Below are 26533 nucleotides of genomic sequence, written 5' to 3' on the forward strand. Positions count from 1 at the left end.
CACGGTAAACATCAGGTTACTAAGCGCGGCCCTGCGCTTAGTAACCCGATGTTTACCCTGGTTACAAGTGAACGCATCGCTGGATCGCTGTCACACACACCGATCCAGCGATGACAGCGGGAGATCCAGCGACGAAAGAAAGTTCCAAACGATCTGCTACGACGTACGATTCTCAGCAGGGTCCCTGATCGCTGCTGCGTGTCAGACACAACGTCATGGATCGTACCGTCGTAGCGACCAAAGTGCCACTGTGAGACGGTACCCTAACTCTAATTCCAACCCTAACCCTAAGGCTATGTGCCCACTTTGCGGATTCGTGTGAGATTTTTCCGCACCATTTTTGAAAAATCCGCAGGTAAAAGGCACTGCGTTTTACCTACGGATTTACAGCGGATTTCCAGTGTTTTTTTGTGCGGATTTCACCTGCGGATTCCTATTGAGGAACAGGTGTAAAACGCTGCGGAATCCGCACAAAGAATTGACATGCTGCGGAAAATACAACGCAGCGTTTCTGCATGGAATTTTCCGCACCATGGGCACAGCGGATTTGGTTTTCCTTAGGTGTACATGGTACTGTAAACCTGATGGAAAACTGCTTCGAATTCGCAGCGGCCAATCCGCTGCGGATCCGCGGCCAATCCGCTGCGAATCCGCTGCGTATCCGCTGCGTATCCGCTGCGTATCCGCGGCCGATCCGCTGCGTATCCGCTGCGTATCCGCTGCAGATCCGCTGCGGATCCGCTGCCGATCCGCTGCGGATCCGCTGCCGATCCGCGGCCGATCCGCTGCGTATCCGCTGCCGATCCGCTGCGGATCTGCGGCCGATCCGCTGCGTATCCGCGGCCGATCCGCTGCGGATCCGCTGCCGATCCGCTGCGGATCCGCTGCCGATCCGCTGCGTATCCGCTGCCGATCCGCTGCGGATCTGCGTCCGATCCGCTGCGTATCCGCGGCCGATCCGCTGCGTATCCGCTGCCGATCCGCTGCGGATCCGCGGCCGATCCGCTGCGGATCCGCTGCGTATCCGCTGCGGATCCGCTGCCGATCCGCTGCGGATCCGCGGCCGATCCGCTCTGTGTGCACATGCCATAACCCTACCCCAAACCCTACCCGTAACCCTAACCCTACCCCTAACCCTACCCCTAGTTCTAACCCTAGTTCTAACCCTAACCCTAGTGGAAAAAGAAAAAAAAAAAATTCTTTATTTTATTATTGTCCCTATGGGGGTGATAAAGGGGGGGGTTATTTATTATTTTTTTTATTTTGATCGCTGTGATAGAACCTACCACAGCGATCAAAATGTACCTGTAAGGAATCTGCCGACTGGCAGATTCGGCGGGCGCACTGAGCATGCGCCGGCCATTTTCCAAGATGGCGGCGCCCAGCGAGGAGACGGCCGGACACCGGGAGGATCGGTAAGTATGAAGGGGTGGTGGGGGGGGGGTGTCGGAGCACAGGGGGGGTGATCGGACCACAGGGGGGCTTTATTCACACAAGGAGGGAGCGGACAGGAGGACGGGGGAGCCGGCAGGCGGACGGAGGGGACCGGAGGACTAACGGAGGACTGGGGGGGCGATCGGTGGGGTGGGGGGGGTCCACTTAAGTATTTCCAGCCATGGCCGATGATATTGCAGCATCGGCCATGGCTGGATTGTAATATTTCACCAGTTTTTTAGGTGAAATATTACAAATCGCTCTGATTGGCAGTTTCACTTTCAACAGCCAATCAGAGCGATCGTAGCCACGGGGGGGTGAAGCCACCCCCCCTGGGCTGAAGCACCACTCCCCCTGTCTCTGCAGATCGGGTAAAATCGGAGTTAACCCCTTCACCCGATCTGCAGGGACGCGATCATTCCATGACGCATACGCTGCGTCATAGGTCGGGAAGGCACAGACTTTCATGACGCAGCGTATGCGTCAAAGGTCGGGAAGGGGTTAATAACCAAGCCAATTTTTACAATTCTGACCATTGTCAATTTATGAGGTTATAGCTCTGGAACGCTTCAATGGATCCCACTGATTCTGAGACTTTTCGTGACATATTGTACTACATCTTAGTGGTAAAAATTCTTCAATATAACTTGCGTTTATATATGAAAAAAACAGAAATGTTGCAATTTTCAAACTTTTAATTGTTGTACCCTTAAATTAGAGAGTAGTGTCACACAAAATAGTTAATAACTAACATTTCCCACATGTCAACTTTACATCAGCGCAATTTTTGATACATAATTTTCCTTTGTTAGTACATTATAAGGGTTAAATTTGACCAGCAATTTCTCAATTTTGCAACAAAATTTACAATACCATTTTTTTAGGCACCACATCACATTTGAAGTGACTTTTGGGGGTCAATATGACAGAAAATAACCAAAAGTGACACCATTCTAAAAACTGCATCACTCAAGGTGCTCAAAATCACATTCAAAAAGTATATTAAAGGGCCACTGTCACCCCCCTCCAGCCGTTATAAACTAAAAGAGCCACCTTGTGCAGCAGTAATGCTGCATTCTAACAAGGTGGCTCTTTTAGTTTTAGGTTCAAGTATACCCCAAATGAAGCGTTTTTATACTTAGCCACAATTCCTGTCTCTAGCCAGGGAGGCGGGTCCTCACTCCCCAGCTTGGCCAGCTCCTCTGCTGTCACTCACATCTTCCTGCACTTTCGGCGCCGCCCCCTCAGCGCTGTTATAGTTTCAAAACCGGTGCCTGCGCTGTGTAGTGGTGTCCTGTGCAGACGCAGTAAGCTCTGGCCATCTGATGTCCCAGCCAGGCTTGCACGCTGCGCCTGCGCGGGCATTGCGGCCAGCCACCTTTGGAATCCCCGCCCCGCACTGTGTTATGCATTATGCACAGTGCGGGGCGGGGATTCCAAAGGTTCCACCTATACAGAATATTCCGTGTAATGGCTGATACCAGAGAACAAAAGACATCCACAGAACACCAGGATGGATCGCTGCACAGCAAATAGCTGTAGGACCTGCGATGACGTCACTGCCATGTGATTGCCCTAATCACATGGCAGTGACGTCATCGTAGGTCCTACAGCTATTTGCTGTGCAGCAGATCCATCCTGGTGTTCTGTGGATGTCTTTTGTTCTCTGGTATCAGCCATTACACGGAATATTCTGTATAGGTGAAACATAAATATATACTGATAAGAAGACGTTTTCCGGGGATTCCAAAGGTGGCTGGCCGGCGGCCGCAATGCCCACGCAGGCGCAATGTGCAAGCCTGGCTGGGACATCAGACGGCCAGAGCTTACTGCGTCTGCGCAGGACACCAGTACACAGCACAGGCACCGGTTTTGAAACGATAACAGCGCTGAGGGGGCGGCGCCGAAAGCGCAGGAAGATGTGAGTGACGGCAGAGGAGCTGGCCAAGCTGGGGAGTGAGGACCCGCCTACCTGGCTAGAGACAGGAATTGTGGCTAAGTATAAAAACGCTTTATTTGGGGTATACTTGAACCTAAAACTAAAAGAGCCACCTTGTTAGAATGCAGCATTACTGCTGCATAAGGTGGCTCTTTTAGTTTATAACGGCTGGAGGGGGGTGACAGTGGCCATTTAACCCTTCAAGTGCTTCAAGAGAACTAAAGCAATATGGAAGGAAAAATTAACATTTAACTTTTTTCACAAAAAATTTACTTTACACCCAAACTTTTTTATTTTCTCAAGGGTATCAGGAGAAAATGGACCAAACTATTTTATTGTGCAATTTCTCCTGAGTACACCCATACCCCTTATGTGGGGAAAATCCATTGTTTGGGCACATGGCAGGGCTCAAAAGGGAGGCAGCATTGTTTGTCTTTTTGAACGCAAAATTGTCTGGAATCAATGGTGAGCATCATGTCGCGTTTGGAAACTCCCTGATGTACCTATACAGTGGAAATCCCCCAATTCTAACTCCAACCTGAAGACAACCCTAACTCCAACCCTATCACTAACACACCCCTAACCCTAATCCTAACCCTAACTACAACACAACCCTAACTCCAGCACAACCCTATCCTCAATACAACCCTAACCGTAACACAACCCTAACCACAGCTCTAACCCCAACCCTAAACCCAACCCCAATCCTAACCCCAACCCTAAGCCTAACTGAAAAGAATGGAAGCTTTTTTAAAAAATTGTTATTTTTATGAAGCTAAGGGGGTGACAAAGAGGGATCTGATTTACTATTTTTTTTTTTATGATCACTGGGTTACGGTCTATCACATTGATCAAATTTAACCAATAGGAAAAATTACTGTTATTATTTATTATTATAGCACCATTTATTCCATGGCGCTATACATGTGAGGAGGGATATACATAATAAAAAACAAGTGCAATAATCTTAATCAATACAAGTCACAGGTTGGAGCAAGAGGCCCTGAGGATTGCTGAGGTACCAGGGGAGCTGAAGGGACCGCATTTTTCTCTTCTGATATGCTAGATCATATCAGAGGAAAGAAAAATTAATTGAAAATCGGACTTTTTTTTTTTTTTAGATTGGGGACCATAAAAACCAGACCTGATCATCTTCTCCAGGGTCTCCGCTACCCCTGGTGGCCGTAGCCCCCTGGGCCATTAAAAAGGGGAATAAATACCCTTAACTGCCACCATTAAAAGGTGTATCGGCGATCGTAAAAAGGTTAAATATGTGTTGTGATGTGGTTTTATTGTATTTCGTGAGTAGTGTGATCTGTGAATATGCATAGAGTTCTATAGGCACTAATTGATAAGTTAATGTAATGTACTGTAACTAATATATAGTGTTGTAAGGTACTGATAGTGTTGCGTAAATACTGTAAAGTTAATGCCGCCTATTGTGAGTAACATGCACTCAGCTCAAGTGTAGGGAAAGTCTAGGATATACCTCAGAGATTATGACATAGAGCTGATTAGACAGTGATAGGCATTGTACGTGTAATGTGCTTAGTGCTTAGGCCATGTGCACATGTTCAGGATTTTTCGCGGTTTTTTTTCACGTTTTTTCGCTATAAAAACGTGATAAAAACGTGAAAAAACGCGAAAAAAACGCTAACAAATGCCTCCTATTATTTACAGGGTATTCCGCATTTTTTGTGCAAATGTTGCATTTTTTTTCTGCGAAAAAATCGCATCGCGGGAAAAAAAGCAACATGTTCATTAAATTTGCGGAATTGCGGGGATTCCGCACACCTAGGAGTGCATTGATCTGCTTACTTCCCGCATGGGACTGTGCACACCATGCGGGAAGTAAGCAGATTATGTGCTGTTGGTACCCAGGGTGGAGGAGAGGAGACTCTCCTCCACGGACTGGGCACCATATAATTGTTAAAAAAAAAAGAATTAAAATAAAAAATAGTGATATACTCACCTTCGATGGCCCTGGAGGCATGCTGCCGCTTCCGTTCCTTTAGATGGTGTGATGCAGTGACCCCTGTAACAGGTAGGGGGCGCTGCATGGTCTCTCCAGCATATGCACGGAGGCATATTGAGGCCACGGGTATGCATGGATGTGGTAGTGAGACAGTGTCCGGCATTGTGGTTAATGGGAGGTATGTGTCACAGGGATGGATGCTCCCTGCGATGCAACCCAGAGTATCTTGTCATTAGAGCACGTAAGCACTGATGATGTCATTTAGTGCACCTGGGTCCGGGTTGTGGGTAGCTATGAGAGATGGGAGGGTCTGGCTACCCACATCCCTCACCACTGGGTGAGGGCACTCACTGTACCTTTTTCCCTGCAGGAATACGAGGACCTGTAGTGATGTCATGATCACGTGATCAGCCCATGTGATATACCTCACCTATGGGGTGTGGTTACAAGGTACATAATGTGACCAGGGTGTGGGTCACAGCTCTCTGTGTAAGTTCCTGTGTTGGAAGACCTGGGAGAAGGCTTCCTGAAAGCACATGCTGGTGTTGGGAGGTCTTGGGAGGAGGACCGGATCCCTGAACAGCACAAGGAAAGGACTACATGTATGTGTTTTATTGAAGGTCAGTTACTGAACTGTGCGGCATGCAGTCACCCAGGACAACTGGACAAAGTAAGGTCCTGCATGTTTACTGACTGTGCTTCAAAGCCATATACTGTGAAGTGCTAAGTATTATGTGAGGTCTGTGATGTGGAACATGGCCTTCCGTGGTTTATGCTGAGTGGATAATAAACCACATGGACTATTTATGAGAAAAAAACATGCCTGTCTATGTTTATCCTGCTGCCAAGCGAGTATTCCCAACCCGCAAGTAAGTGCAATCTTACATATGGTGCTCGATGCGGGCAACGATCCAGCACGCACACGTGGAGTTAATTGCTGTGGCTCGACAGGGCCACGAAGATTGTGTCTGGCTGTAACTCAGCGGGGTTACCAAGCTGACAAGCGGCTTGCAGTGGATCGGCGGGTCCACGAAGGGGACAAGCGGCTTGCTGTGGTTCGGCGGGTCCACGAAGTCTGCGGTAGAGCCTTGTGGAGTGTGGCCGCGGTTGCAGCGTGAGGTTCCGCAGCAGCTGGAGCTGCAGTGGCAGCAGCGGCGTCTTGTGGTCGTCAACCGGAGGTGCCAGTTGTGTGTGACTGCAGCGGGAGCTGTGGCGGTACCAGCGGGAGCTGGTGAAGTGACATATAAAAAAAAAAAAAAAAATTTTGTGCAGACTCTTAAAGGGCCAGTACTAGCCCAGAGACATAGGGGTGTACTGGGCGAACTGGGGCCTGAGTGCCGTGGGGAAGTCCACGGGGTGTAACCCAAGGAAGGGAGTATCCCTAATAGTGAGTGGTGACCCAAATGGGGATGGTTGCCCAAAAGGGGCGGAGTCCCAAAAAGGGGCGGTAACCCGAACAGGGGTAGTAGCCCAAAAAGGGGTGGAATCCCAAAAGGGGGCTGTTTCCTGAACAGGGGTGGTGTCAAAAAGCAAAGCACTTGCCCAAAAGGGGGCAGAGCCAAAAAAGGGGCGGCAATCAGTGAGGAGTCACGACTGTGTTCTTTTTGGCTGGATGGAGAGTGTGTACGGGGGTTGATAGACCCGGGGAGAGAAGCGTCTTTGCTGAGAACCCTTCCAGGAAGTTCTGTGTCACCTGGGGACACTAAACATCTCCAGGTAGCCACTCTCTACATTGTCGCAACTGATGTTTCCACATACCAGGAGGTGGCTGTAGTCCCAAACTTGCCATATCCTATCGTAATAGGACAAGATGTGGAAGCACTGTGGGACTGGTGGAAAAAGAGTGAAGTATTTGTGGAAATTATGTGTATGAGAGGTAGTAATGTTGAGAATGTGCCCCCTAGAGTTGACAGTCCTAAGGTGGGCATGACCAAGGAAAATGGTGAATGGGCCCAACTTAGTGACACAACGTTGGCAGAAACACCTTCCAAGACTGATGGGTCAGACGACGGGTTGACCAGTGGGGTGGGAGCATCTGCCCAACTTACAGACATGTCACCTGGTGTGTACCCCAAGATGACTTTAAGTGACGTGGTTAATAAAGCCCCTGAAGCTGACACCCAGTTAGGGAGCAGCGGGAAGGTTCACCATGTTGTGGGGTGTGAGACTGGCTCTGGGGGTGACTGTGACATGTCTTGGCCAGTAACAAGCACTACAGCAGAGTATGACGCTGTGCAATCAGAGGTACTGACACAGAGAAATGACAGGGCTCCACAGGCTGAAGTCATGATAGCGGTGGCAGCCATTCCAGAAAATGTGACTTGTTTAGGTGGGGACGGTTGGTTCCCGGATGACTGATCGGGTGGTGGTGACTCCCATTCAGACGGTGACGAAAGCGGAAAAGAGGGCAGTAAGACTGACTCTGGTATAAATAACAAAACTTCCCGTCGCCGGAGACGTAAAAGAGGAAAAGGGGCTGAACAAATTGCACCCTCGGAGAAGAGTGGTAAAGAGGAGACCGGGACAGATGCCAACAAAAATAATGTCCTTGAGATAGAAGTTGCCAACTCCGCGCAGCTGGATCAGGTGCGTTACCTGGAGTCCGAGCTCTCAGCAGTCAAGGCCTGGCTTGTAGCGAAGGAAGCACAGGGGTTCGAGGAACTCGCTAAAGGATTATCTCGTGAGAAGGAAAAGGTGGCAGATCTACAGGCCGAAATAAAAATACTAAAAGGGCATGTGGAACGAGAAAAGGCCCTGAGACAAATGGCGGAGCACAGGTTGGGTGAGCTGGAGAAGGACGTCTCTGAGCTCAGAAGTCACCTGACAGTGTGGCACAGTGAGAATAAGGCCTTAGGCGAAAATGTGGTAGTGCTACGAGAAGCAGTAAGAGATCTTCTGCCAGAGGAGAAGTTACAAGTCCGAGACGTACAGCTGTCAACCCTGAATGATAACAAGGCAGAGCTGCCGATGCCCATCTTGGCAAAGGATGTTGAGAAGTGTAAAACTGAGGAAGAGCTCGCGCTAAAGGCAGAACAAGACAGTCACCTGGTCGTGACAGATGTCTTGATGGAAGTTTCGGAGGTAAACCAGGAGCCATCTGTCCGTGAAGAAAATGAGACCTCGCTCTTCAAGTGCGTGGTGGAGATACCCGAGGACATGCGGGGTGCATGTACTAGTGAGCGTGCGCATGAGGCCTTTAAAAAGGCAGTAGAAGCATGTAGTGTGCACTGGGTACCAGAGACAGAACAGTTGGTGATACTGTTGACTAAGGAAGTCACAGTGAAGCGGGTGGCTATTCTAAGGGATATGCACCTACAGTACAATGTCTCCACATGAAACGGATGATCCTGTTGAGAAATGAGGAAGCCGCACGACGTCTGGAGCTTGCGAGAGAAGCTCAAAATCAGCTAGGCTTTGTGGAAGAAGTCATCCAAGTGCCCAAAGCTCTGGTGGCGAAAGTCGTCGGAAGACTTGGGAGAGTGATGCAGGAGATAGTGAATAAATCCGGTGTGAAGAGACTAAGGATTCCGGCAGATGACGAGGCCCAGGACGTGGGTGAAGATGGGATGGTTCCATTCCTTATTGTCGGGTCCATGGAGAGTCTTGAGAATATCCGGATGCTCCTGGGGTATCGCGTGGCGTACCTAAAAGAAATCGAGCAGCTAAGACGTGAGAGGGAGCAGATCAATAAAGAGCTGCAGAAAATGGGAAACAGATGGCCGCCAGCTTCATCTCATGGGTTAGAGAGGCGAAGAGGTTCGCTAACGGCTGAAGGTCCTCAAGGTGAAGCTAACAGAGGACATAAAGACCATGGAAGAAATGGCCAGCAGAGAGGTTACAGAAAGAGGCCTGATGAAAGAGATAAAAGAAGTGTCATCTCAGTTAGCTCAGGGCTGTTTGACTTAGGTGGGAGACCCGGTAGAGGACGTGTTGACAAACAGTCAGTCCAGACAGGTCATATGGGTGCAAGGGGATTGCGACGCCAGATTGACCATGATGCCCAAACCCAACTGAGAGGGCCCTCTCGACTAGTAGGACAAGGTGACGTGGGTTCCCGGTATCGGAACCCCGGGTTTATGTCATGTGTCCACCCCAATAGGGTTGAACAAAGGGGGGAGGTATGTGATGCAGTGACCCCTGTAACAGGTAGGGGGCGCTGCATAGTCTCTCCAGCATATGCACGGAGGCATATTGAGGCCACGGGTATGCATGGATGTAGTAGTGAGACAGTGTCCGGCATTGTGGTTAATGGGAGGTATGTGTCACAGGGATGGATGCTCCCTGCGATGCAACCCGGAGTATCTTGTCATTAGAGCACGTAAGCACTGATGATGTCATTTAGTGCACCTAGGTCCGGGTTGTGGGTAGCTATGAGAGATGGGAGGGTCTGGCTACCCACATCCCTCACCACTGGGTGAGGGCACTCACTGTACCTTTTTCCCTGCAGGAATATGAGGACCTGTAGTGATGTCATGATCACGTGATCAGCCCATGTGATATACCTCACCTATGGGGTGTGGTTACAAGGTACATAATGTGACCAGGGTGTGGGTCACAGCTCTCTGTGTAAGTTCCTGTGTTGGAAGACCTGGGAGAAGGCTTCCTGAAAGCACATGCTGGTGTTGGGAGGTCCTGGGAGGAGGACCGGATCCCTGAACAGCACAAGGAAAGGACTATGTGTTTTATTGAAGGTCAGTTACTGAACTGTGCGGCATGCAGTCACCCAGGACAACTGGACAAAGTAAGGTCCTGCATGTTTACTGACTGTGCTTCAAAGCCATATACTGTGAAGTGCTAAGTATTATGTGAGGTCTGTGATGTGGAACATGGCCTTCCGTGGTTTATGCTGAGTGGATAATAAACCACATGGACTATTTATGAGAAAAAACCGTGCCTGTCTATGTTTATCCTGCTGCCAAGCGAGTATTCCCCAACCCGCAAGTAAGTGCAATCTTACAATGGTCTGTGTGAAGGACCTGCGATGACGTTGCGGTCTTGTGATTGGTCGCGTGACTGCTCATGTGACCGCTCACGCGACCAATTACAAGCCGCGATGTCATCGAAGGTCCTGCACACACACAGCATCTATAGGAACGGACGCCGCTGAGGAGATCGGCTGTCTGCAGGTGAGTATAACCTTTTTTTTTAATTTTTTTAATTATTTTTAAACATACTATCTTTTACTATTGATGCTGCATAGGCAGCATCTATAGTAAAAAGTTGGTCACACTTGTCAAACACTATGTTTGACAAGTGTGACCAACCTGTCAATCAGTTTTCCAAGCGATGCTACAGATCGCTTGGAAAACTTTAGCATTCTGCAAGCTAATTACGCTTGCAAAATGCTAAAAAAAAGTGAAAAAATGGGAAAAAAAACGCAAAAAAAAAAATGCGGATTTCTTGCAGAAAATTTCCGGTTTTCTTCAGGAAATTTCTGCAAGAAATCCTGACGTGTGCACATACCCTTACTGTTAGAAAACAGTGACTGTAATTATGTGAATGGTTATATTTGCACAGCAACAGACTGCTGGGGCAGACAGAGTAAAAAGACAGTAATGTTTGGTCCAGCCCAAGGGGTTAGGGCCAGTAAAAGTCAACCATTTCCTGGTTTAGTCAGTTAGGCTGGGTTCACACTTGCGTTTGGCTTGTCTGCGTACTTCCTCCCTTAAGCTCTGCTTACTTCCGCATGCGTCCTGTGTCTTCCTGCGTACCTATCTTTAATATTGGGTATGCAGGGACATGCATTGTATGCGGATGCATCCACATGCGGCATTTTGACGTGCCCACCGACCGCACGGGAACGCAAAAAGTTGCTTTCCCGTGCGGTCGGCGGGCACATCAAAACGCCGCATTCGGACGCATCCACATACATCGCATGTCCCTGCGTACCCAAAGTTGAAGATAGGTACGCAGGATGACGCATGCGGAAGTAGGCAGAGCATAGGCGGAGCTTAAGGGACAAAGTATGCTGCCATACGCAGACCAGCCAAACGCAAATGTGAACTTAGCCTTAGTGAAAGAGTTCATTGGTGACAGTTGCTAGGCAGAGTTTAAGGTGCAGTAGACTGTAAGCAGGACAAAGTACAAGTTATGCTGGGCGGTATGAGGTGTTATCAAACTCACTGCGGATATTCCTGCAACGTCCGAAGCTCAAGTCAGTGGCTATGGAGAGCACCAACACCCCTTCCATACAGAGGAAGTTGGAGGTGAACTGCGTGAGGGAAGTGTTATGGTTCTCGGCAATACTGCAAGGCTGAATGGAAAATTCAAAATTTCGCCACTTTACAAAGGCATACTAAACCTGGAGAGCATTGCAATTAGAGCCACAGCTGTGGTTACAATGCAAAATAAAAGAGTGTGGATTAGGTCAAACTATTTGACCAAGTCAGATTTAAGAAAACCTGACATGGGTTTTTATTTTTGGAGAGACCTGTAGGAAGGTTGTGGGGCGGATCCCAGTTAAACTTTCATTTAAGGTTTGGGTGTGTTAGTTTTCAGTTTGCAAGTATCAGAGCAGGAGCCCATTAGGACAGGTCTGTGTGAGATTCAACGCAGGCTAGAGCCAGAGAAAGTAAAACCTCATAAAGACATTCCGGCTGCAAACCGAAGGATAAAACTGCTGGATTTATTTTGTTAGTTTGAAAATAAAGACGTTTATGTTGAACTTTCTTGAGTCATTGCCTAATACTGCACGGAAGAGAAAACAGATGCCTTACAAATATTTATATCTCTATATATAATCGCCAGTTGGGACTTCCGGCTGCTGTCCCCGAATCCCATAAGGTACCGCAGCAGTGTCACTTGCACCTGCGCAAGTGACATACACGTTTCCTCTATTCCCAGGCAGGCGCAGAAACAGCCGTGCCGTTAGTATGCATGCGTGGGAATAGCGGTGATGTGTATGTCACTTGCGTCTGCCCAAAAATACAAAAATGCAGAGGGATGATATAGAACAGATATGTTGGAAAGCGCAAATGGCGTGAGACATGTCCTCTGCTTCTGTCAGCACCACTAGGCATACACAGATGTTAATTTCACCGCACTCCCAATGCGATAGCAGCGGGCCTATTTCTAGTATATATATATATATATATATATATATATATATATATATATATATATATATATATATATGTTTTATTTCATTTTTATTTTTTTACTATAATCCTTACACAACCTTCTGTAACTCACCTTTTTGAGATTTAAATTCAGAACAAAGGAACTGTGCTTCTTCTGTCACTCTCTCCTCCAGGGATTTCTTGCCCATCCCAAAGTTTCTAAGTGTTGTCAAAGCAAATCTTCTTTGTTCTTTCCAAGAGCTTCCATAGTGAGCTACTACTATGCCTAAAATATAAAATGTTCATTATCAGTGAAAGAAATATAATGTTTAACCTTCAATTATATGATCTATTTTGATTTATTCCAGTATAAAAGGTGAATGTTTTTAGCCATTAATTATTGCTGATTATTCTGGAATCTGGAGTAATAATATGAATGCTATTTTTCCATTAACACCTACCAAGCACTGAAGCTAAGAAAAGATTTTGTTCATTCATGCTGGCACCATGTGTTTACAGAAAACATTTTATTTTCAAATTACTGTTAGATAGGGGCACTAGTATATGCACGTTAAACAGCTGCAAATTATACCACATAGATCAAAGGAGAACTAGAAATATAATGTTAATTATTTGCGCTATGGTTAGATGTGCATGCTAGACGATAATTATAGAAAGGACAAGAAAAAGGAACAGAAGAAGGAAACCAATAGATTTCCAAAACGTGTTGAATTTTGGTCTTTTCTGCTCACCGTACCTGATCGCGTCATCATCACATGATCGCGACCTTCAAGTGACCAAAGACATCACACAGGTCCTGCAAGTATTGAAGGCAATACCGCCGGGCTCTGTGCACAACCGCTTGTCACTGGCCGGACCAGCGCTCCAACTTTCTACAGTTTCTACTACTTGCCTCACAAGCTGCCCGCCAGCAATATTCCTAACCCAGGGAATTTATTTAAACTAATACGGATGACTTTTTGGGGAACACTAAGGAGACATTGACCTTCCCACAGCCACACAAGTTACTCTCTGATCAGTTCCATTATTAATGCATGCATAGTATCATCTGAGGTGAAAAACCTTTCTTTTTCTCTTCCTTTCTATAATTATCTTCTAACACGCACATCTATCCATAGCACAAATAACTAACATAATATAACATTTTATTTTCCTATTAAAAAAGTCTGGAAAAAATATCTTTAACCCCTTTACCCACGAGGGTGGTTTGCACGTTAATGACCAGGCCAATTTTTACATTTCTGACCACTGTCACTTTATGAGGTTATAACTCTGGAAAGCTTCAACGGATCCCGGTGATTCTGACACTGTTTTCTCGTGACATATTGTACATCATGACAATGGTAACATTTCTTTGATATAACTTGCGTTTATTTATGAAAAAAATGGAAATAAGGCGAAAATTTTGAAAATTTTGCAATTTTCCAACTTTGAATTTTTATGCCCTAAAATCAAACAGATACAGTGCCTTGCGAAAGTATTTGGCTCCCTGGAACTTTCAACCTTTTCCCACATATCATGCTTCAAACATAGAGATACCAAATGTAAATTTTTGGTGAAGAATCAACAACAAGTGGAACACAATTTTAAAATTGAACACAATTTATTGGTTATTTAAAATTTTTGTGGAATTTCAAAAACTGAAAAGTGGGGCGTGCAATATTATTCGGCCCCTTTAACTTAATACTTTGTTGCTCCACCTTTTGCTGTGAATACAGCTGCAAGTCGCTTGGGATGTGTCTCTATCAGTTTACCACATCGAGAGACTGAAATTCTTGCCCATTCTTCCTTGGCAAACAGCTCGAGCTCAGTGAGGTTTGATGGAGATCGTTTGTGAACAGCAGTTTTCAGCTCTTTCCACAGATTCTCGATTGGATTGAGGTCTGGACTTTGACTTGGCCATTCTAACACCTGGATAAGTTTATTTGTGAACCATTCCATTGTAGATTTTGCTTTATGTTTGGGATCATTGTCTTTTTGGAAGACAAATCTCCGTCCCAGTCTCAGGTCTTTTGCAGACTCCAACAGGTTGTCTTCAAGAATGGTCCTGTATTTGGCTCCATCCATTGTCCCATCAATTTTAACCATCTTCCCTGTCCCTGCTGAAGAAAAGCAAGCCCAAGCCATGATGCTGCCACCACCATGTTTGACAGTGGGGATGGTGTGTACAGGGTGATTAGCTGTGTTGCCTTTACGCCAAACATATCGTTTGGCATTGTTGCCAAAAAGTTTGATTTTGGTTTCATCTGACCAGAGCACTTTCTTTCACATGTTTGGTGTGTCTCCCAGGTGGCTTGTTGCAAACTTTAAACAACACTTTTTATGGATATCTTTGAGAAATTACTTTCTTCTTGCCACTCTTCCATAAAGGCCAGATTTGCGCAGTGTACAACTGATTGTTGTCCTACGGACAGATTGTGCCACCTCAGCTGTAGATCTCTGCAGTTTATCCAGATTGATCATGGGCCTCTTTGCTGCCTCTCTGATCAGTCTTCTCTTGTTTGAGATGAAAGTTTAGAGGGGCGGCTGGATTTTGTTAGATTTGCAGTGGTATGACACACCTTCCATTTCAATATGATAGCTTGCACAGTGCTCCTTGGGATGTTTAAAGTTTTGGAAATAATTTTCTATCCAAATCTGGCTTTAAACTTCTTCACAACAGTATCACGGACCTGCCTGTTGTGTTCTTTGGTCTTCATGATGCTCTCTGTGCTTCAAACAGAACCCTGAGACTATCACAGAACAGGTGCATTTATACGGAGACTTGATTGCACACAGGTGGATTATATTAATCATCATTAGGCATTTAGGACAACATTGGATCATTCAGAGATCCACAATGAACTTCTGGAGTGAGTTTGCTGCACTGAAAGTAAAGGGGCTGAACAATATTGCACGCCCCACTTTTCAGTTTTTGATTTTCCATTTGGCATCTTTATGTTTCAAGCATGATATGTGGGAAAAGGTTGAAAAGTTCCAGGGAGCCAAATACTTTTGCAAGGCACTTTAGTTAGTATTTAAATTCTCCACAAATCATCCAGCGATGATCTTCACACTTGATTTTTTCAAGAATCAGAGCCAAATTTTCATAACTTTCCTGCAGATGCACAGAGTCCAACAGGAAGTGATGTGTGATGTGAACTCATTTCCATTATGCAGCAAGACTGCGTTTAGGCTTGTTTTGGAAGTACTTTTAAATAAGTAACATTGGGATGATTCATATTTGATTATTATTGCCTCATGAGCCAGGGACTTTACTACAAAAAACAAGATTCCCCTCTTTAGAATAAAACAATGTGAATTCATGTTGAGGCCTGTCATTCATAGAAATGTCAGAGCTGGAATCTTCCTGTGCTGGTACTGCATTTTCTTTTTCATCATCTAACTTGATCTCATCAAAATTAGGGGACGCATGCAATACTGCTAGTTTGCTGCTGTGAACTACTGGACGAATAGCTGATTTTAAGTTAGGGTAAGTTAGTCCTTTTTTCGTTCATCTATTGAAACTTTTAACGTCAACTGAACAAGAATAGCAGTCATGACTGTGGTCCAGCTATTCATACCACATCACTGGAATAGCAAAGCGAAAACTTGGCTTCTTGCCTTTGTACCACAAGCGGAAGATCTTCGCATATCCTGCACACCTTATGGGGAGCTCAGGTCTTGATCCCCAAGCTGCAAGTAGGCAAAATAGACTTTCTTCACAAAATCACTTGTTTTTTTGTTGCGTTTCAACAGTGTATTCAAAACAAATAAAACAAAAACAGTTCAGAGAAATAACACAGCCTCTTTGCAGCATTTTCCAAGAGTAAAGTTTGAACATTAACAAAATTGAATTGTATTGTACTGTACTGGCACGCTCAAATGCACAACTAGTTATGATGGAGTTACTGAATGGGACACGTCAGGGCTTGTTCAGCCTGATTGTCTCCAACCACAACTCACCCCCACCATAACGACTACCAAGAATATAGAATAAGATAGAACATGATTGACTCTGCGATGTAGTCCAAATCCCCTTCCCCAAACTACTGATATAATTATCACTGTCCCTATTTCCTTCCCATTTCCTTCTCTCCTCCTCACTTTCCTCGTTTTTCTTTTGTACTCTTCATCTTCTTTTTCGATATCTGTTTTCAAATAGGGAATAGCTCAGAAAATGTTTGTTACATTTATAAATTCAGCAGCTGTACACCCAAAACAGCTACAAACTCATGACAATAGAGGTGAACATGATACATAGATATGTAAAAAGAGGGACACAAATGTGCAAGGTGCAATCAGGTATTCCTAAAAGTAAGCTGGTAAGTGATACTAAGTAAACCAGAAAGGAACCAACACACCTAATAGTGAAAAGTTGAAAGAGGAATATTAAGTGTAACTTGTATAGAGCATGGTTTACCTTGAAGTGCCACCACCCCAACGCGCGTTTCGGGTACAATGCCTGCTTCTGGGGGAGTGGCATCGCAAAGATGTGGTTGCTTTAAATAGTTGCCAAGAACGAATGGACAAAACTGTGACATATCGAGTGTATATGAGACTGTTCTGGATAGGCACGTGAACAGCCGACACAACCCAGAAGTCGGTATAGCCAAGGGCGCCATTGGGAGAAGAGAATGCACAGCTCACAGGAATGGCAACACTTGAAACTAAAATTCTAGTACGTTATCCTTACTCTTTACAGGGTCATTTGACTGTCTGTTGTGAACTGTGACTTATTGCTCTTATATGATTTATCTTATTTCCAGATAGGTGTATATTTCTCTCACTGGGAGATTGAATTTTAGTTTAAGGTACTAAATAATCTTCTTTTTTTCTTTCAGTATCTTAGCTAAGTTTCCGATTCTGTTCCTTTCCTATAGTTTGTAGTCAAAATGCGGGTTAGCTATTTTTAGAACAGAAATAGTGATTTTTCCTAATGAAACTGGTGTCATTTGGAATTTGGTAGCCTTGTACAATACTTTCTATGCTTAAATCACTGAATTAATGATCGAGTAGGATGGGGGATGTAATGAATGGTCTAAAAGATGAGCTTCGATTACGGTAGTGAATTTATGGGTGTGTTTTTATCAATGGACTTTTCTAATTCTGTCCAACTGGGTCTATTAGTTCTTTTTATGAAAACATTCTTACTCTGCATAATTATATTGGAAAGATAATAGGCAATTAAGTTTGGAACACCCATACCATATCATTTTAGTTTTTGTTTGCAGATAGTCTGCTTGGAAACCCTAGGTGTTTTGGAGCTCCATATAAATTTATATATTTGTTTCTAAAACTTTCTCATCCAAATTTCAGAAATATGAATAGGTATTGATGAAAGATGTACTGAAATTTTGGAAGTAGCGACATCTTATAAAGGATAATCTTTCTTAACCAGAATGTTTCTATTTTTTATATATTAATGATGATGTTTTGAATTCCTTATATACAGAAACCACCGGATCACTAAACGGAGGAGGACATGACTTTGGGAGGGGTGGACCTTTAACTCCTGCAGCTTTGTTTGTATAGCGGTGTAGATTTCAAGAAAGAGTGATGTTGCTTTAAGACGAAGGAGCACAGTATTTCTGTGCCTGGTGTGTTGCTGTGAGGAGGGTGGGGCTTATATAGAGGAAATAACTGTCTCTCTCCCTTTTGGGTATGTGCACATGTTGCAGATTTGCTGCGGATCGACACGTCGCAGGTTTGCTGCGGATGGGACAGTATAGTCCCATCATCCGGCTACTGTGTTCAATTTGAAAACAAAACACATACAAACATATAGACATAGAGTATATACAACATACAGTATATACTCACCACACAGCTAATCCCCGAAGCCATCGTTCATCTGTAAGAAATATAAAAATAAAAAGCCAACAATATACTCCCTGATCCGCAGTATTCCATGTAACAACGAGTGTCCCACGACGATCTGCCGTGGACAGCTGGCACATTGGCAGATGTGACCGATCTCCAGGGGCTCCGGTAATACAATGACGGAAGGTATCCTTCTGCACTGTATCCCTCCACCGCTGTGAGTACAGTATAGTTCATACTGTCACTTGCAGGACAGCTGCGTGGGAAAATTCTCACGAGAGAAATGAACTCATTGAACCCTCAGTGATAACACTGCAGAAGCCATTGTCTCCTGTCACTGTGTCACTGGAGCAGTGACATCACCCGATGTTACTGTTCTATAGGGGAGAATGTCGTGGGACACTCCTTATTAATTGGACTGTGTCGGACAGGAAGTATATGGTTTGTTTATTATTTTTTGCAGGTGATCAATGGTGGTTGTAAGTATGGTGAAACTAAGAATATTAAAATACTTTTTTCTGGCTGTCTTTTTTAACTCCTTCAGTACTATAGGATTAGTAATGGATAGGTGTCTTATTGACACCTCTTCATTACTAACTGGGCTTAATATCACCTTACAATCAAAGGTGACTTAACCCCTTATTACCCCATATGCCACAGCTGCAGGGCAGTGGGAAGAGAGAGGCTAAGTGCTGGAATTGGCGCATCCTACAGGTGTGCGATTTCTGGGGTGGCTGGGAGCTGGTATTTGTAGCCGGGGGGGTAGGCAATATTCATGGTCCCTCTCTGGGCTACAAATATCAGCCTGCATCTGTCTGCATAGCCTCTCTGGCTATACATTATAGGGGGACCCCACGTCATTTTTTTTTTGGGGGGTCCCCCTAATTTAATAGCCAGTAAAGGCTAAATATACAGCTGCGGGCTGATATTCATAGCCTGGGAAGCTCCATGGTTATTAACCCCTTCCCAAGCGATAAACATCGGCCCCCCAGTCACTGGCTTTCCCACTCTGGACTTGAAAATTGACGCCATTTTTTTTCCCATTTTTTGATAAATTAAAGTTTTTGCATTTAAGGCCTGGGTCACACTTGCGAGGAACTCGCACGAGTCTCGCACCTCAATACCCGGCACTGCCACTGGCACTCGGGACTGGAGTGTGCGGCTGCATGTATTTCTATGTAGCTGAACGCTCCAGTCCCATTGCCGGTGGCAGTGCCAGGTATTGAGGTGCGAGACTCGTGTGAGTTTCTCGCTAGTGTGACCCTGGCCAACGCAGATTTTGTGTGTGTGTGTGTGTGTGTGTGTGTGTGTGTGTGTGTATCTTTATGTACCATATTATTATGTTTATTACTAAACATCGAGCTTGGTATTATCTATCTATAGCTCTATCTATCTATAGATCTATCTATCTGTTATCTATCGATTTATCTATCTGTCTGTGCCGCTGGATCCTTTTTTTTCTCACAGACTTGTATTAGCGACGGATTGCGACGGATGGCCTCACGTTTCCTGTCGTTCGCCGGATCCGTCGAAAATTGTCTGTCTGGTGGCCAGAGACAACGGACAAATTAGCGTTTTTTGTGCACATTGAAAAAAACGGACAGTGACGGATCCGTCGCCATCAGTCGTTTGCTAGAATGGAAGCCTATGGTGCCGGATCCGTCAAATGACGGAATCCGGCGACGGATTTGTTTTTTTTAAATTGAGCATGCTCCAATTTTTTTTAGGATCCAATTAGCCGGATCAGCTAGTCGGATCTGGCGAAAAAACAGATTTGTCACATCAGTTTTTCACAATCTGCGAACGATACGCTTTTTTCAACATTCGACGGATTGCGACTGATGGCAAAAAATTGATGTGTGAAAGGGGCCTAACCGCCAAGTTACCTCATGTGTCTGCTGCCACTTACCTCACACACTGCAGAGGCAGCTCCTGTGTGACCTCCCTGCAGACATGGCTGATATATCATATTACTGCTGTATTATACAGAGTCTTCATGAGTTTTGGGTGCTGCTGACTATATAATATGGGGAACAAGGGTTGTGAGCAGATATCTGCCATGACACAGTGTCTGCCATTACTATAGTGGAGCTGGGCAGGCACATGTACTAGACTAGACATGTGTGAGAGGGGAGCAGTTGGGGGATGGTAGTTGGAGTGCCCCCAGATGCAGGGCCGCGGGGTATTTGGTACCGGGCCTCTCTGTCTCGGTCCTGGGGTTGTCACGGTGGCTAGACCCAGTCCGTGACCCTGCTAAGGGGCGTCCAATGAAAGGTATGATGATGGTGCGTGGTGCGATGAATAACGAGGACACAGGGTTGCAGTCTCTTTACCTCTTTACTGAAGGCTTCGGGATCTGCAATCCAGAGCACTGCTAACAGGGCTGGCTGAGACCGGCCGGTCCGAAGGCACATCCAGAGTTCCCTTTGCAGGTGGAAATCAGTGCCTACCTTCTAGCGCCTGTGTGTTGTAGTACCTCCCTGCTGAGCACCACGGGATAGTCCTCACAACTGTTGTGTCTGTTTCTGATGTTCTTTCTCTCTCCGTCCCCCAGATGATATGGCTAGGACGCACCCGTATGACGGGGTAGGCCTGGAGTGGATAGGGACCCTAGAGACGCCCCTCTCCCACAATTGCCTCCGTTGTCTTCGTTAGGTGTAAAAGGGTGAGACAACCAACCTGAAGTTAACTGTCCTGTCGTAGTTCGAAGTAATACTTAGAGTCTGTTACTTCCTCGGTGCCCCGGCCACCGGCTATGCGCCTCAGTAGGATGTTGCCACGATCTTAGGGCACGACTCCTACTGGTTCTATTCTCCTTTGTGCTGTGATCTCGCTTCTCACTTCTCCACAATAAACCTCGCTTCATGTCCTTTCTAAGAAGCCTGCCGCTATATCACTCAAGCACGGCTCCGTAACGATCTGTCCTTTTCGCTAGGCCACTGTCAGGATCCCACCCCTGACAGGTCCTCTCCCGAACTCCCTCGGGCTGCTTTCTCTCTAACTTCCTGTCCAACCCTCAGTTTTACCAGAGCGTGAGGAGTGGCCTACTAAATAGAACCACCCTCCTGGGGGCCGGAGTGTGAAGTGTAGTCTGTGTGTGATACCTGGTCAGGTGAACTCCTTTAGTGCAATCAGACGTAACATCACCCTCCTTAGCGGCAGAGCGACATTACTGCAACGACCAGGACTCTGGGGCGCTGCACTCCCCCCCCCCCCGGTTAAATCCAGTACTCCCAGACTAGGAAAATAAGAACAACAATACACGTTAGCAGAAAACACACAACATTTTGAAATACTATAAACAATTAAACACTATGAACAAGTAAATATACGTAACAGTGCTTCCCTTTATGGGAGGTGAGAACACTTGGACGTTGCAAAAACTTTGGTCATGCACAGTTCATGACTCCCAGTTCAGTGGGTGCAAACTTGAAAAAGTAGGGATCCCGGGTAAACAAAGGGATCCCTTTTGAAAGTTTTGGAGCAATTCACCTTCCATTACTCCATTGTCCATTGTTTTAAACTTGTAACAAAGATATTTACACAAACACTTTGAACCAAATGACAACTATCGTTAATATTTCCAAGTTTTGTAGCGAAGGGGAGTCTGATTCTTGGTGCTACGTGTGGACCTCCACAGTGCAGGAGTTGCTACCGGCCTAACAGGGCCCGCTGCACTTGCTATCACTGGTGTAGTGCACTGTCTCCTAGCTACACTTCTAGTAAGCCTAGGTAGCACTGGCATGTTGGAGCTCTCAGGGCTGTTGCTACTAATGGTGGGCATGGCAGATTCACCGATAGCAGAGGAAGGACTTGCCGGTTCAACTGCTGACACGGCATCTTCCGGTGGGGTCGGCTGTGCTTGCGGGCTCAGATGACCCGGCACCACATTTAGTTCTGACGGTTTCGGTTGATGAAACCTTAGGACCGGTACCACAATGGCCTGATTTATTTGAGTCCAAGACTGGGGAAAATCGCCAAGGACAGTGTGTATCATCTTCTCTTCTTCCACGGGGAAGACGTCCCGGGGTCTGTCTCCCCATCTCTCAGCTTGTCAGGGTATATTTTAAGGTGGTCCCTGGATATTGCCGCTGAGGTTTCCCCTAAATCTTTGCTGATGAGACAGACCTTCGTATTGTCGAAGTCGGATGGCAGGATGGTATACGGTTCCGCTTCCCAGTGGTCATCGAGCTTGTGTAGTCTCCTCTTCCATTTGAGGACTTGCTCACCGGGTGACAAGGGAATCGCAGGAGCATGCTGGTTGTAGTCTCTTTCTTGTTTTTGTCTGGCTTGAGCGAGACTCCTTTCCACGCATTCCTGTACTTCACGGTACCTTTGTTGCCTCTCTGTATCCCAATCCGCATCTGGCGAGATATCTTCGGGGGTCAGGACCCTCATGTCCAGATCAACCGGTAACTTGCTAGACCTTCCTCGCATCAGGTACGCTGGAGTGCAGTTGGTGGAATTCACCGGGATGTGGTTGTACATATCCACCAGGTCCGGCAACTTTGTGGGCCACAAGTTCCGTTCCTCCACAGGTAAGGTCTTCAGTAAGTCAATCACCACCTGATTCATTTTCTCACACATCCCGTTGGTTTGTGGATGGTACAGTGTGGTTCTGATCTTCTTACACCCGTACAAATTGCAGAACTCCTGGAACACCTCCGCTTCAAATGCGGGCCCCTGATCGGTCAGTACCTTCTCCGAGTACCCATGGGGTCTACAGAAGTACTGCTGAAAGGTTTTGGCAGCCGTCCTAGCCGTTAGATCTTTGACCGGCACGACTACCAGGAATCTGGAGTAGTGGTCCACGATGGTGAGAGCGTAGATATAACCTGACCGGCTAGGTGTTAGTTTCACGTGATCTAGCGCGACCAGCTCAAGCGGCCGTTTGGTGAGGATGGGCTGCAAGGGAGCCTGTTGGCTGTCACAATCCTTCCTGCGCAGGCTACATGGGCCACACTCTCATCACCACTTCTCGATGGTTTTCTTCATGCCAATCCAGTAGAACCTCCCACGGAGTAGCCTCTCTAGCTTCCTCCATCCGAAATGTCCTGCCCCATCATGGTATGCTCCCAGGACTATTGGCACATCTTGTCTTGGGACCACAATCTGCCATACCAATTCATGAGTGCGTGGGTCGATGCTTCTCCAGCACAGTTTACCATCGTGAATAAACAGTTTGCCCCTCTCCTTCCACAGCTTTAATGCCTCTGGTGGATCATCCGGGCCGGGAAGCAAACCTGCCTGCGTCAGGAGCTCTTTCACCCGACGGACCGCAGGGTCACCATCCTGGTTCTCTGCCCACCTGTGATGGGGCAGGGGATTCAACGGGGTGCCCTGCTTATCCTTGCGCCTGTTCTCCACCTGATGGGAGCACTGGGTGGCCTTGGGGCGATGGAAAGCGGGCAGCTCTACCTCTTCAAATGCTTCTGGATCTTCCTCCGTTTCGGGCAAGTGGGGCATTCGGGACAATGCATCGGCATTCGCATTCTTGTGCCCTGCCCGGTACTTGATGGTGAAGTCGTAATTGGACAACCGGGCCATCCACCGCTGCTCCAAGGCACCGAGTTTCGCTGTGTCCAAATGCGTTAGCGGATTATTATCCGTGAAGACGGTGAATTTTGCTGAGGCCAGGTAGTGTTTGAACCACTCCGTCATGGCCCAGACGACGGCAAGGAACTCCAGCTTAAAGAAACTGTAGTTGTCAGGGTTCCTTTCAGTGGGGCGAAGCTTCCTACTGGTGTAAGCGATTACTCTTTCCTTGCCTTTCTGGACCTGGGACAGCACGGCTCCCAACCCCACGTTGCTGGCGTCCGTATACAATACAAACGGCTGGTCATATTCAGGGTAGGCTAGTACCTCTTCTCCCGTCAGCGCTGACTTTAAGCAGGTGCACGATCCTTCCAGTCCATTGTTCGAATCAAATGGGGTATTCTTACCCTTGGGTTTCTTGGATTGGCCCACCAACAGGTCTTGCAATGGCGCAGCCTTCTTGGTGAAGTCCTTGATAAACCTCCGGTAGTAGCCCACCAACCCGATGAACTGCCGGACTTCATGAAGGTTACCGGGCGTCAGCCAGTCCTTGATCACCGTGACCTTGTCGGGGTCGGGGGCCACTCCTTCAGCACTCACCACATGGCCCAGGTACTGTACTTTAGGTTTTAGCAGATGGCATTTGGACGGTTTCACCCTTAAGCCAAAGTTGGACAGAGCTCAAACACCTCGGCCAGGTGCTTCAAATGGTCTTCATAGGTCTTAGAGAATACAATGACGTCGTCCAGATATAGCAGCACGGTTTCAAAGTTCTTGTGTCCCAGACAGCACTCTATCATCCTCTGGAACATTCCCGGGGTGTTACACAATCCGAACGGCATGTAGTTGAATTCAGAGACCCATCGGCATCGTGAAGGCTGTCTTTACTTTGTCCGCCTCTGCCACAGGAACCTGCCTGTACCCACTAGTGAGATCCAAGGTGGAGAAGTAGTTAGCGGAGTTTAAAGCAGCCAAGGACTCCTCTATCCTGGGCAGGGGGTATGCATCCTTATGTGTAATGCGGTTTAGTTGCCTGTAGTCCACACACATCCTCATGGTGCCATCTTTCTTCCTAACGAGGACTAAGGGAGCTGCCCAGGGGCTACAACTGTCTCTCACTACCCCAGCCTCCTTCATCTCTCGCAACATGTCCTTGGCACACTGATAATGAGCTGGGGGTACAGGACGGTATCTTTCTTTTATGGGGGGGTGATCTCCTGTGGGGATATGATGTTGAATCCCTTTTACCTGCCCGAAATCTAGGGGGTGCTTGCTGAATACCCACTCATACTCATGAACCACCCTGTAGGCTCCCTGTTTCTGATGAGATGGGGTAGAGTCAGTGCCCAAGTGTAATTCCCGACACCAATCTTTCGTCTGCCCTGCAGAGCCGTTGCTCTCCGCCGGATTGGACGGGACCAAGGGCCCGGGTGCCTGTGTCACACTATTATTAACAGTAAACAGCTTGGCAAGTGTGACATATTTGGTTAGGTGGACCTCTTCCTCCCCACAGTTAAGAACACGTACTGGCACCCTTCCCTTGCGGACGTCAACCACCCCTCTGGCTGTCAGGAGAGTAGGCCTATGATCTGAATACACAGGTTCTACCAGGGCCTGATAGTCATAACCCCTGAGGCCTATGGCTGCCCGACACCATATTAACATTTCACTCCTGGGGGGTATTGCAATTTTGGTTTGAATCACTCACTGTGACCCGGCCAATCTCACCACCAGTCAACTCCACCTGCTGTCTCTGCATCAGAGCTCTGATTTCTTTCTGCAAGGCACGTTGTTCAATGTAGCCAGCTGTTTCTGCTACCTGCTGCAACAAGACAATATCTTCCGCAAGACAATTTTCTATGACATTAGTACCAATGGTCATCATGGGGTTACTTTCACGTCGGTCAATATCAACAATGACAATTCCCTGGGCCTCCAATTCTACCTGCCCCACATTGATGGTGACCTCTTTATACCCCACTTGTGGCAATGGCTGACCATTACTAGCTATTATGGCGAAATCATCATCGGGGCCACGGGTAATGTTGGTGTCCTCCCAATAACGTCTATAAAGGATGTAAGGCATAGTCGTCACCTGGGAACGGGTATCCAGCAAAGCGTTCATGGGGATACCGTCGATCACGATGGGGAGAACTGGCCGCCCTCCGATGTATTTGGCTCTCCAATTTTGCGGGCCTGACCATCCTACTTCTGGGGGTTGGCCCTCTGCCCCAGGGGTTGCTCGTTTAAATGACAGTACCTTGCAAGATGGCCCACCCGGTGGCAGCGGCAGCGGATAGGTCGTCCGTCCCAATGAAAACGATCGTCGTCTCTGCCTCTGGTCGACGGAACCCTCCTCGGTCGCTGCCAGGGGACATCCTCCGGTCTGGAAGCCAGCTGGATCTTCTCCTTGGGGGCCTCCTGCAGGGATTGGACGGTCCGGGCTAGGGCAGCAACGCTCTTGGTTAGCTCCTGCATCTGCAGGGGAGTCGTCCTCCAGGGTCTGGGCATCGGCCTCAGCGGAAATGGGCGCGTCTGGCGCCACCTCCTGGTGGTACATGAGGGCTTGACGCGTGGGAAGTACGGCATGGCTGGGCTGTCGCTCTGGTAGCGCCTGGATGGCTTTATCTTTGAATTGCGCAAAAGTCAGGTCTGGATTCTGCATGGCCAGGAAGTGCAGTTGGGCCCTTTGGTGACTGCACAGGAGCCCCTCGATGAACCGCTCTTTCAGGAGTTTATCTTCATCTTGCATGCTGTTTGGGTCACTCT

The 26533-nt window shown here is 47.0% G+C and overlaps 1 protein-coding gene across 1 annotated transcript in view; it reads right to left on the reverse strand.

Moving 5' to 3' along the window:
- Positions 1-26533, reverse strand: part of LOC143787962 (cytochrome P450 2D15-like) — a 171914-nt gene that overhangs the window by 34832 nt on the left and 110549 nt on the right. The window contains exon 3 of the mRNA XM_077277232.1: positions 12540-12692. Within this exon, the coding sequence (XP_077133347.1) occupies positions 12540-12692 (153 nt within the window). The remainder of the gene's footprint in view (positions 1-12539; positions 12693-26533) is intronic.

This window comes from Ranitomeya variabilis, chromosome 8, assembly GCF_051348905.1.
Source record: "Ranitomeya variabilis isolate aRanVar5 chromosome 8, aRanVar5.hap1, whole genome shotgun sequence".
In the NCBI taxonomy this organism is placed as follows: Eukaryota; Metazoa; Chordata; class Amphibia; order Anura; family Dendrobatidae; genus Ranitomeya; species Ranitomeya variabilis.